Source organism: Magallana gigas, chromosome 10 (assembly GCF_963853765.1).
Source record: "Magallana gigas chromosome 10, xbMagGiga1.1, whole genome shotgun sequence".
Taxonomy (NCBI): Eukaryota; Metazoa; Mollusca; class Bivalvia; order Ostreida; family Ostreidae; genus Magallana; species Magallana gigas.
In genome coordinates this window covers 24,905,940-24,918,385 of record NC_088862.1, presented here as the reverse complement: position 1 = coordinate 24,918,385, position 12,446 = coordinate 24,905,940, and the positions used below count along the sequence as shown (strand labels likewise).

Here is a 12,446-nt window from a genome sequence, read left to right as displayed (position 1 = left end):
CAGTGCCATCATTGTAATCAGTATAAACTAGATTCCCAATCTTTGTAACTGCTATGTCTTGTGGCCAATTCTCTGACTTGGTTTGGATTGATTTCATTATTCCCCTCTGGAGGTTGTATAGTTTCAAAATGTTTCTGTTACCACGCACCCAGATATCTTCATCCGTCAGACAGGACAAATTACATGTATATGCATTCTCAGTTTTAATTTGTGTGATAACCCATGGCTCATGTAAAAGGTCGTTGTTTGATGGAGAAGACTCAACACCTGGAACATCCATTTTGTAACCATGCTTTTCTGATCCAATTGATGACGATGTCAGAGAACCAAACTGTTGGTAAACATGTTCTTTGTTAATCTTATGAGGTATAAATTTTGGTAAGGTAATTGTTAGCTTTGAAGGCTTTCTTCTGAATTCAACATTTTTGGATTTGTATGCAGAAACCAGGACAACATTATCTGAATTCATTATTTCTTCCAGGTGCGCAATTGTCAATGTTATTTCGGAAATCATTTGTTTAATTTCATCTTCACGATTATTTAATAAAGCCAGGTGTCTGCGGTCCATTTCATAAAGGTCAGAACTTAGTTTCTTGATTATTTCACAATTTGTTGGTGCAAGTCTTCGCCATGTTTGTTGATATCTGTAGTAACTATTTCGGAGTTTTCAATCAACCTACCTTTCTGATATAGGATGTTGCATTTCATCTCTTTATAACTAGGATAAAGTGAATATTTTAATTCTTGTAAATCTCTCTGTAAAACTGACTTCTGTTTTTCAACAACTTTTCCAATGTCAACAAATGTATGACTGTGATGTTTTGTGGAAGAAACACACTGCACACAAATAGGAATGTCGCATTGCTCACAGAAAAGTTCACATATTTTTGAAGAATGGTTTGGACATTTACTTGAAGATCCCCGCTTTTCAAATGGTACCATTCTGTGTTCTTTGGAAAAGTCAGAGAGATGTTCCCCCACACATTCTTTACACAGATGTGTGTGGCAAATATCGCAGTACATAGGGGGAACCGGTGTCTCACAGAGATCACAGCGTAACACATCCTGGGCGGTGCGGCGGGGGTCCATTGTCAGACACCTTTATGGTTATTTTAATAGAATTCTGCAAATTAAAAAAAAAATAGCCAGATGTTGCTAAATAACAAAATATTAATTCAACTTATTGATTTATATATAATAAGCTGAAATACATGGTACTGTAACAAAACGTAAAAAAATCTTATAAAGTGTACCTAAGCTGATTCATGATCTGCATTTTGACTTTTAGACCTCTAGATCACCTTTTTCGACTTAAATTTTGTCATTTACTAATACAAAGGTCGATTTTTGTGATAAATAAACACATTTTTTACGTTTCATTTCTTTCACACCACTTCCTGAGACAAAACCACCGATTAAACCTCTTTACGACAAAATGGCGACTGTCCTATTTTTTCTTGTTGGTTTATCGTTTCTATCACGTGTTTAAATTTAATCGTCTAGACCATTGGTTCATCTAATGAGGCACTATCTCCTCTTTTAATATCGCCAATTATTCAAGGTGTGTGGATGAGTCATCCCACCTCTGGACATTTTATTATATATATGTAACTTTACGATGTAACAACAAAATTTTCTTTATCCCCCTGGTAAAAAGGAAAACAAATCAACAAACAAAATTGATCCCGATAAATATTATCAGAAATATAAACAAGCTACACATTCTACCTACACCTATTATATTGCCTTTTCGATCTGTGACATCGTTGTAGATTCATAATTTAATTTTTATCATGAATATAATTTGTTTACGGTATTTTATACATTCCTCAATTAATTCTGAAACTTTAATAGATGCATGTAAATAGTAAAGTTTGAAAACTTTCTAGACGACCCCCCTAACAAATCATTTTTAATAATAATAATAATAATAATAATAATAATAATAATAATAATAATAATAATAATCTTTATCGAAATATCTAAGTAGTAATAATTAAGGTCCGCATCAGAAAAAAGGCTCAAAATTCTACATGATTATGACAATGGGTGCGTTCAGAGTCTTGCCGTTGCACAGGATGAATGACCATCTTTAAGTCCTCCTTAAAGATAGCTTAAAGGTGTTTAAAGGTAGCTTAAAGACGATCTTTAAGCCACCTTTAAGCTACCTTTAAGCTATATGTATTGCTTAAAGGTGGCTTAAAGAAAGCGTAAAGATGGCTTAAAGGCAGCTTAAAGACTATCTTTAAGCCACCTTTAAGCTACCTTTAAGCTATATGTATTGCTTAAAGGTGGCTTAAAGAAAGCGTAAAGATGGCTTAAAGGCAGCTTAAAGACTATCTTTAAGCCACCTTTAAGCCACCTTTAAGGACAACTTATAGGTCCTTAATGTCCAAACTTCTTTAAGCCACCTTTAAGCCACCTTTAAGCTACCTTTAAGCCACCTTTAAGCCATTAAAAAAAATTTAATTCAATATTGTGCTAAATTTCCAACAAAATGTATTCACTTTATGAAAGAAAAGGTATTAAAACGGTTTTTGTTCTAGAGAGAAAAATGAAAAAAAAACACAAAAAAAAAAAAAAAAAGGCCACGGTGAGAATTGAACCCGGGACCCTTAGTTTACAAGCATCACCACAAATCCTCTGGGCCACGGCAACTTACATATTTATAAGCGTTTTAATATCCTATATATCAGTGGATATTGAATCACTGTATTGAATGTGTTTACTTTAAAAGATTTTGACAAACCATTCAGTTTGTAACAATCAATTATATCTAATTTATAAATTACATGCATGCATGTATTTAGAATGAAATACGGAACTTGGTCTTCAGTGAACAAAAATATATTATACCTAAATGGAAACCGTTAGGTTCACTATAGTAGGCTTTCTTAGTTAATAAATTTAAACAGAGCAGATATACGTAATTCATCTAATTTATAGCTATAAAAATGTAAGAAAGAAAATGAAATCATTTCTTTTATTAAATGCATTGATACTATTAGGGTATTTGTTCAATTTCCCGCAATTTCCCGGTTTTCATGATCGCGGCGCCGTTCTAATATGTTTAAATATTTACATGTAATTGTATGTACATGATTTTTAAACTATCAATTCTATAACAAACAAAATTACCAATTACCGGTGACGTATTTACTGCATGTGGCAATTGCAAATGACTTGTACATACAATTGTATGATGTGCCAGGCGGGTATATTTGACATATTTACCCTTATACATATATTTAAATAATCAACCCCTATTTATGATCACCGGTACATTAATTAATTAGCCTCAAGATTTTACTCTTACATACATGTATCGTTAATTTGTAGACGTAACATATTTGAAACCCAGAGCTAGGAAATAATACTTTGAAAATGAATTACAAATGTAAATTAACTTTTATTCACTAGACTTATCGTATACTCGTACATACTAAGATTCAACGCCTTTAGAAACCCTGACGTGCACCTGGGCACACGACACATCTGTTGTGTATATCTTGTATATTCTGTGTTAGTTCCAGGGGTTTTCTTAAGTTGGACAAACAATAGACTTTAATTAGATATTCACAAACATGCACCTGGGCACACGACACAACTGTTGTGTATATCTTGTATATTCTGTGTTAGTTCCAGGGGTTTTCTTAAGTTGGACAAATAATAGACTCTAATTAGATATACACAAACGAACAAAACTATGTCTAGACAAACAAAGCAGTGATATCCTGCCCGATATAACAAAGGCAGTTGAGAGTCTTTTCATCTTTAACATGTATCTAGCAGATCTAGAGTTAGAAATAATGAAAATTGAAAAAAAAAATACAAACCTTAAACCGATTAACAAATTAAATCATGCACTTTTGGTTCATTATCTTTATTTTGTTTAATAACCAGATGAACAGAGAGAGAGAGAGAGAGAGAGAGAGAGAGAGAGAGAGAGAGAGAGAGAGAGAGAGAGAGAGAGAGAGAGAGAGAGAGAGAGAGAGAGAGAGAGAGAGAGAGAGAGAGTTTTTTCACCGATTAATTTATAATAGGAAACAAACATACTTTAATTAGTTTTATGCACATATTAAGATACAGAGACTGCGCTCACCCCTACAATAATTTTGAAACCCCCAAAAAATTATAAAGAATTTTATAACGGCAATCTGTGTCCATCGGAGCGGTGCTGATGATAGCGATCTGTGTTTAATGGAGCGACGATTAAAACCACCTGGACCCCCCCCCCCCCCCTTCCTTGGAAATTATATTATCACTCGAATGACCCCCTCCCATCTCTATAAAAGAGCTTTTGCATTTAATATATGTTTTTATTGTTCAGCTTGATCAATATTGACTTAAAGGCCACTTAATGACAGTGTAAAGGCAGTGTAAAGAGAGCGTAAATGCCACTTAAAGATGCTTATAGGTGGCTTAAAGGTGGCTTAAAGGTAGCTTAAAGAAGTTTGGACATTAAGGACCTATACGCACTTGCTTAAAGGTGACTTAAAGGCGGCTTAAAGGTTGTATAGCCTTTAAGCTCCTTTAAGTCACCTTTAAGCCACCTTTAAGGACTTGCTTAAAGATGGTTTTTCGCCCTGTGTTGGCAGACAAAAATAACCACTGGTCAATTTTTTTTACCATTGGTATGCCAACAATACCAATGTTTGCTGATAAAATTTACCATAGGTAGACATTTTTGCAGACGATTTAGAGCTCTGTTAGCAATGGTAACTTTTTATGACGTCACAAAAATGGCGGATATAGGGCAGGAAAGTCTCGCTCTGACGTCATTTCCGATTTACGCGCTGGAGATAAACAAAACCTCCACGTGGTTCAGCTGAGGTTAAAGCCTACGGTATGCTTTGTTTTGTTGCTGGTTGTAATCACCAGGGACTGAGGGAAGCCTGCAGTTTTTTTCAGATTTCCCCAGACTCATCTTAAACATTGGGAAAAGCTGTGCAGGTTGGTAAAATGTTGATAGTAAACAGGTATTTCGCATTTCGCTATATGTTGTAACTATTAACTACACCGTACTGTACACCGAGCCATGGGTTGATGCTACTTTAATTTTACGGGGGTAAGATGGGTTTAACATAAATTTATGTAAAATAGCATTACACAGTAAACTTGTCTTAAAGAAAAATAATACAGCTGATTTGATAAAATTCCTTTGACATGTTTAAGGTACACGTAAAACGCTTACAGCTCTAGCTCGAATTTTCTCTCATACAATCCATACACATATACATAGCACTTGCATAAAAACTTTATCATTATATACAAATATTATGAAAATAATATTCTATCCTCGTTGGTGTTTATATGCCACTTTTGTGAAATTTTTGTAATGTATTAATTTTGTAATGTTATAACTACTTTGTTGTATTTAGTTGATCAGGAGTTCACAATACACACAGTTTTATCAATAGATCATAGTTTAAAAAAAAGCCATACATAAAATACATAAAGCTTATCATGTTTGTAAATCCCAAAGGCTGTTATTTACTTAGTTGTATGACAGTATCTATAACATTTGTGCAAGTAAACCTGATTAACAGATTTGATAAATAATGTAATCATTGATTTGAAGTATATGCAATTGCATGTTAGTAAAATTGTACTGTTTGTTTAATTCTAATAACCATTTTATGCATAGGAGGAAAGACAGAAGAGTCAACTCTTCAGACAGAATTTGTAGCTGTCACTTTAAAGACGGCAGGAAGGAAAATGGTCCTACATTGTTTCCTTGGAACCAGGGCACTTATTTTGACTTTCCAAATCCAAATAAAATTTCACGGTAACTAATGTATTTATGTGAAATATGGAACATTTCCACAGTGCTCACTGTTCAGTATACTACTGTTCAGTATACTGCTAAATGTTTGAAGAGTTTAACAAAAACAGTTACTCTTTTGATATTCACCAATCAATGGCCCTTGGGGGTCATATGTATTAAAACAATATGATTATAACAAATAATGGATGAAATATATAAATATTTTACTGTTAATTAAGCATAGTAAGTTACAATGGGAGCTGGTACATTTGATATTACACATACCAAGTTGCCATACATATATGCAAGGGTGTACATTTATTTAAATGCTGTTTGTCAAAATGTGAAAATGTATTCTTCAATATTTTTTTATGTAATGTGCATTCAAAACTGATAGAAAAAATACTAAATGACAAAACTATTGTGTAGATTAGAAGATATTGTTTTTAAGAAATTGTTAACTGTTAAAGTTTAATCCTATTTTTATGTATTCTAGACAGTGCAGGCAAGCTGAGATTGGTGAATCTGCAGAACCCGAGACAAATGAAAGTATACTTACAGACACAGAGCCTGTGGTTGAAAATGAGGTTGCTGATGAGGAGCATAATTACATGCAGTCTTATTCATCCCTAGCATTAGAAATCAAGGTGATAAAAATCAAATGTATCAGAAGGAATTTTTTTCTTCATGTATCTAACAATATACATTTATATTAATTAATATTGATTGATATTGGATTGGCACATGTACATCCATTCCAAATTCTTTAGAAGCAGATTGGATTTTAAATTCAGTGCTAGCAAAATAATGAATGGTACATTGTATAACAAAATTTTTAAAAAAATGAAGCATGTAGTCATCATTTTATTCATCAATTATGGTTTGTATTGTAGGAACTGGAGAAGCAGATAGCATATTTGCAGACAGAAATAGCAACTCTACAGTCACAGAAGCACCCTTTAACAGTTGCAAATGTCATCGACAATGAGCAGAAGATATTAGACATCAAATAAATTACATATTTTTAAAGACAATATTTAGATTACTTGATTTACTTTGGAAGACCTATTGCAATTGGAATATGTCAATCATTGGTCAAGCCAAATTCAACCTTTTTTTTTTTTGCTAAATTAAAACTGAATGTCTAATCCAAAGTAAATGACTGATTTGATAATAAAATTCTTGCGAATTTAAAATTTCTTTGATCATGTTTGTACCAAAATACATTATAGATTTTAAATCTACAGTTAAATTTACTCTCTACAAGAACATTTAACAGCTTCAATTATCAAGTTGACCTATTATAAATTTGTAGATGTTGATGTACACCTCATTGAAACCTCAGATGTTTAGGATCATCGACTCAACCTTACAGCGATTTCCTTTGGTATACGTGGATGGTTGGACTCCAAGTGCATTTTCAAGGACGGACCAACTTTTCATGACATTAATGAAACTTAAGCTGAACTGTCCCTTCCTTGACCTTGCAGAACGCTTTTGTACCAGCAAAGCAACCATTCATAATATCATCATTACCCATGTCTTTGCTCTGCATGAAGTTTTTTTTGAAGGTATGATGGAAAATAACATTCCTTCCCTTCTTAAGTGCAAGGCTTCAATGCCAGCAAGTTTTGGAGATTTTAACTGTTGTCGCCTTGTGATTGACGCCACTGAGGTTACACAGGATGTTCCCGGTCAAGACATGACAGCCCAGTCACAGACCTACAGTTCCTACAAAAATAGACATACTGTGAAGTCTGTTACTGGTGTTGCTCCTAATGGAGCCGTTGTGTACGCAAGCAAACTATATCCTGGCAGCACCTCAGATGTTGCTATAGTAAAGCATAGCAACATGCTTGCCAAGTTATCCCCAGGAGGCATGATTTTGGCAGACAAAGGGTTTACGATCCATTCTATTCTCCCTCAGGGTATTCGTCCGAACATCCCTCCCTTCCTTAAAGATAAAGGCCAGTACACCCCAGCAGAAGTCCAAGTCTGCAGGAAGATAGCGCGGTCAAGAATCCATGTTGAGAGAGTGAATGAGCGGATAAAAAAACTTTGAAATTCTGTCACACATTCCTCAGCAATTCCGCCACATTAGTACTAAGATTTTTCAAGTATGTGCTATGCTTGTACACTTTCAAAATCCCATGATTGCAGAAATTGCAAATAATTACAGTTTTGATCAGTGAATTTATATGTCATTAAATGTTTATAAATACCCCCATCAATCTTAATGGATTTTCTTTATTTAATAAGTCTGATTCAAACCATAATAGATTGTTTTTTTTACCTTTTTTGTCAACTAATTTTAAAATTTATTAAATTTAGAAATGTAACAGCAACATTTTTTTCTCTTTGTCATTTGTTGATTTAACTTTACAATACAAACCTTTGTTTTTTTATCTTCTAAAATAAATAACACTATCATTGAAAAAAACCCACACTGATTGGGTCAAGTCAGGAGTACCAGGTCTGTTTATTTTAAGAAAAAGGTTGGCTGAACTGATACAAGCTTATTTATCAGTTTTAAGGTAGGAACCCAGACATTGTGACAGTCATTTTTGAATAACAGAGATCAAATGAGCAAAATAGAAGTTGGTAAGTTTCTCAATGTTCTGGCCCCACAAGCCGTCCTGGAGAACTCTAACAATGGCAATGTCTCGAGTTGTCCACACAAAAAATCACAGGCTGATTTGTTTAGGATGTATAGCTGCCCCTATACTTGGTCGTAGTAGATATGATCTTCTTTAAGCTTGTACATCTGTCTGCCATCATGAACCTGGTACTCTAGCAATTCAAAAAATATATATCTTATTATCAAAATTTCAACATTTTTACATTGTTTTTTTTTAAATGAAATCAAATGCAGGTAATATAAAAATACAAATACCTAAACAAAACTCTTTGATTGAGTTAATGGCTTCAGGGATTGTCATATTTCTAGCAGTGAAGGGGCACTTCACTTCCAAAATTTCAGGCCTCACTTGCATTGCCTCTAGCACATCAGTCATCTCTGCTGCTTGATGGTTATAGTTGTGGGTTGCTGCCCGCCGAATGAGGCCATCAGGACTTGCGCCTAAAACACCATTCTCATGCAACCATACACCTAAGTGTAAAAAAGTTAAACACAGTGCTTTATTTTATTGAAAGTACATGTATACCAACAGCTAGTGTATTTAGTGATTTATGCAGTACTTGTATAAAAATTACCTCAACATAATCATCATATGAAAATGATACTGGTGTAGCATATTACCTGTGTCTTCATCAACTGCATCTCCATAAGAGCAATACTTTGCTTTGGCAACTGACTCATTGCTAACTCCCCATACAATAGCATCTTTTATAGATAGGTCATACGAGGCAAGAAATTGTTTAAACAATGAGGGTGGGAACCTGAAAAAATGATTCATTACATGTACAAAATTTACTAAAGTAAAAAGTCATATGTATTACATACACATCAATACACGGGATGATCAACATTAAACATTTGAGTGTGCTGAGAGAAAAAAATATTTAATACATAATTTTTAACCTGTTTCGTCTGATGACAGCTAGCACTTTTCCAAAGTTGGATGCAGTCAAACGGTTTTTTCCAACCAATGCCCAGAGGTGGTTATTCCTCTGTCCTGTGGTCATCTGTGCAACCTAAAATTGATTATAATTTTATTAACTTTTCGACTTAATAAGATATAAATATACACATTATATATGTATTAATATTTTGATCAAATCAACTTCGAAACCTCACGTTATGTCATAAACAAAGTAAAATCAACCTGCTCTATTTTCTCTTTGGAGATTGCAAGATTTGTCTTCAGCCACTTTATCTTGTCTGTAGCTCCTGTGTAGCCTTCCCCAAGCAGCAAATCTTCAACAGTTGGAACATCCAGTGTTGGAGATGGAGGCTCTTTAGATACAATCCATAGCATAGCTAAAATGTGTAAAATCAAATAAATTATAATAATTAGATACAACATTACTACACTTTACTATGCTAGGAAAGATATTGCCAAAACATGCCAGATGTACATGTACGTTACTACAAGTAGTATGTTTTCATATATCTAATTTTGTTTCTATATATGTATTAGTGCATGAAAATCTGAAAAAGAAAAAGAAAACTAACTTCAGAACAAAGAAACTTTTAAGTAAAACGTTTTTTTCTTAAAATAACAACAATAAGAAAATGCTAGTATTTGAATATGTACCCAAAGCTGCACTAAAAGCCAATATTTTCATGAGTTTTAAGCAGCACATAAAAATTCCTCGTAACACTAATGTCACAGTCTTGGAGCTGAAAATCCTGCACTGTGTGCGTCAGGCACATTCATTCAAATATTTTACCAACACAAACATTAATAAAATTTGAAGAAAATCACTCAAAAAAAAAAAAAAAAAAACCCTCAATTTTAAGCATAACTTTTAACCTGAAAATTGACCAAGAGCATTAAGCTTATTGCACAGGAAGGCTACATCTGTCTCATCTACAGGTCTTGTTGTTGCCCTAACAGAATATGATTATTTAGAATAATATATCTCCTGAACACAAAGTTTAATCTAGGATAAGATAAGAAAAAATAATTTTTATGACTAGTTATTATCTGTAATAAAGATATTATTTACGGCTGGACATTTGAGGATTTGAGGATACAATAATCAGATTTATCAATGGCTACATGTACTGTACACAGTATACATGTACATTGTACATGTATTATGATATACAACTGCATGTAATGCCATGTGAAACACGTTTTGTGAAAACTAATAATTCCTGCTAATTCATTTATTTTAAATTTAACATGACTTGATACATACCTGTAATTGGCTATATTTGGTGAGGGTGGAAATAGTTCCTCCATTGTAGTGTCTGTTTTGGTGGAGCTCGCTTTGGATGCTGAATCCAAGAAGCTCTCACGTCTGTTTTGCTAACATTCTTATATCTAAGTAAAATACAATCAAGATCATTACATATATTATTCAACTGAAAAGATGAACTAGACAAGGTGTGCATATATATTTTCTTTAATTAAAAACACTATACCCATATAAAAGAATAGACGCCTTGTGATGGCACTTGTCTTGGCCGTTCACACAGTCACATATACCGTCAACAACTGTGTTATTTTCTCCCAGCGTGATCTACATTGATTAATTAAATACTTTCAGACAAAATCTTACTACAATATTTCTACTGATTTTATTAGAGTGGGAATGATTCAGGAATTAAGTCGTGAACTTACATTGACATGGTAACTCCGATTTCTCATACTCGCCTGGACTCTTCCCTGGACGTGATTTAGTTCGGGGTCAAAACAAAACTTCAAAACATGATCTGCTTTGACCGCCAGCTCTGATTTTTGTTGAAGTTTTTTTGTGCCGGACACATAGTTCAGCCAATATAGAATCGAAAAAGCCATTTACAAAACCACGTGTATTTGTTTATCTCCAACGGCTGAATTCTCGTTAAATCTCGTGTTATGACGCGTTTCCGCTTTCCTGCCCTATTGTGTATGCATTGAAGACAACGGCGTTTTCCACCTTAAATATTCTTGTAGCTGAACAATTTTTTATAAGCATTGTAACATACCAAAATACCAAAATACAACTGATTAAACTTCTTTCTGTTAATGTAGGCATGTTGCAAGTTTTTATAGGCATTGGTTGGAATATGAATCTAAAGCACCAAAACATTTTGAAATTGAAAACATTTTGCTTGTGATGTCTATCCGGCTTTAATATTTTTTAAGGAGAAGAATATACTCTATAAAATTTTTCTTTTATATTTGTTCTAAAACATACATCAAAAGCTCTCAAAAGTAGTTTCCACAAAATACCAACAGTTTCTTTTAAATATTAGGGGTAGGGCCCTTTAGATGGTTGTTGGCATTAACCATAGCATTGACTTTCAAATAAGTCCATGGACAAACGGTATTAAAAACATTGGGTGTATATATGATGGTATTATAGTAATCGCATAGTAATGACTCACTCTAGATATGTTTTTCAAAGATCTATTCGCACGTTTTGCAGGAGAAGAATAAAAGTCAGGAAAAAATACTTAACTGTTCACCATTTTTAACACTGGTAAATTTCCTACAAATTGTTCCGCATATGGGTCCAATGGCACATTTTGACCATTGGCAAACAGGTATTGGTACCACTGGAAACATTCTGAACGAACCCAATGTTTGATAAAAAAGGAAATTGATGAAAAAAGAGCAACTATATAACACTATTTTTAACTAAACATAATGAGATTACTATTTGTTTAACATTGATAATTCAGCACATTTCTTTCCTCTGTGAACGTCTGTTGTCAATGTAAACAAACAATTTTGAAATTTTTGAAATTTTTAAAGTGTTATTTACTGATATTACAGTCGATTTGTGATGAACAAATAGTACATAATTCTTACGTTTCGTATATTCCGCACCAAATTCTAAATCACAAACATGGCATGCTACGTGGCGTCTGTCGTATCTAAGTACGATACTATCACGTGTTCAAGGTTAAACCCCCAGGTTAGTGGTGGATCTAATCCGTTGTCCTACTTTCTCTTTTAAAATAGGCCAACTTTATACTAAGGTTAGACAATGTATCCCACCTCTGATAAATGGTGTCCGTTCTTCTCATGATCACAAAAAAATAATAGTTATCTTAATGTAA

General features: G+C 33.5%; 1 protein-coding gene and 1 long non-coding RNA gene across 4 annotated transcripts; one reads left to right on the top strand and one right to left on the bottom strand.

Moving 5' to 3' along the window:
• Positions 1 to 4,755: 4,755 nt before the first annotated feature.
• Positions 4,756 to 7,980, top strand: LOC105330527 (uncharacterized). The gene is made up of 5 exons (XM_066073516.1): positions 4,756 to 4,953; positions 5,648 to 5,788; positions 6,264 to 6,414; positions 6,661 to 6,764; positions 7,085 to 7,980. The coding sequence occupies exons 3-5, from the start codon at positions 6,379 to 6,381 to the stop codon at positions 7,827 to 7,829; spliced, it is 885 nt and encodes a 294-aa protein (XP_065929588.1). The 5' UTR covers positions 4,756 to 4,953; positions 5,648 to 5,788; positions 6,264 to 6,378; the 3' UTR covers positions 7,830 to 7,980.
• A 249-nt stretch (positions 7,981 to 8,229) lies between these two features.
• Positions 8,230 to 11,282, bottom strand: LOC105330526 (uncharacterized). 3 transcript variants are annotated; one of them, XR_004599204.2, is made up of 8 exons: positions 11,020 to 11,282; positions 10,821 to 10,918; positions 10,595 to 10,719; positions 9,553 to 9,707; positions 9,309 to 9,421; positions 9,027 to 9,166; positions 8,661 to 8,876; positions 8,230 to 8,557 (listed from the first exon to the last, which is right to left on the bottom strand). It is a non-coding gene; the product is annotated as an uncharacterized lncRNA (long non-coding RNA). The 3 variants fall into 3 exon arrangements; XR_010710211.1 differs by lacking the exons at positions 10,595 to 10,719; positions 10,821 to 10,918; positions 11,020 to 11,282 and adding an exon at positions 10,204 to 10,279; XR_010710210.1 differs by lacking the exons at positions 10,595 to 10,719; positions 10,821 to 10,918; positions 11,020 to 11,282 and adding an exon at positions 9,985 to 10,104.
• Positions 11,283 to 12,446: the final 1,164 nt, after the last annotated feature.

Bases quoted from the DNA above. Each gene is read 5' to 3' on its own strand.
- LOC105330527 (XM_066073516.1), top strand. From the start codon at position 6,379: ATGCAGTCTTATTCATCCCTAGCATTAGAAATCAAG. The intron at 6,415-6,660 runs GTGATAAAAATC...TTTGTATTGTAG, and splicing joins CCCTAGCATTAGAAATCAAG to GAACTGGAGAAGCAGATAGC. The intron at 6,765-7,084 runs ATTAGACATCAA...AAATTTGTAGAT, and splicing joins ATCGACAATGAGCAGAAGAT to GTTGATGTACACCTCATTGA.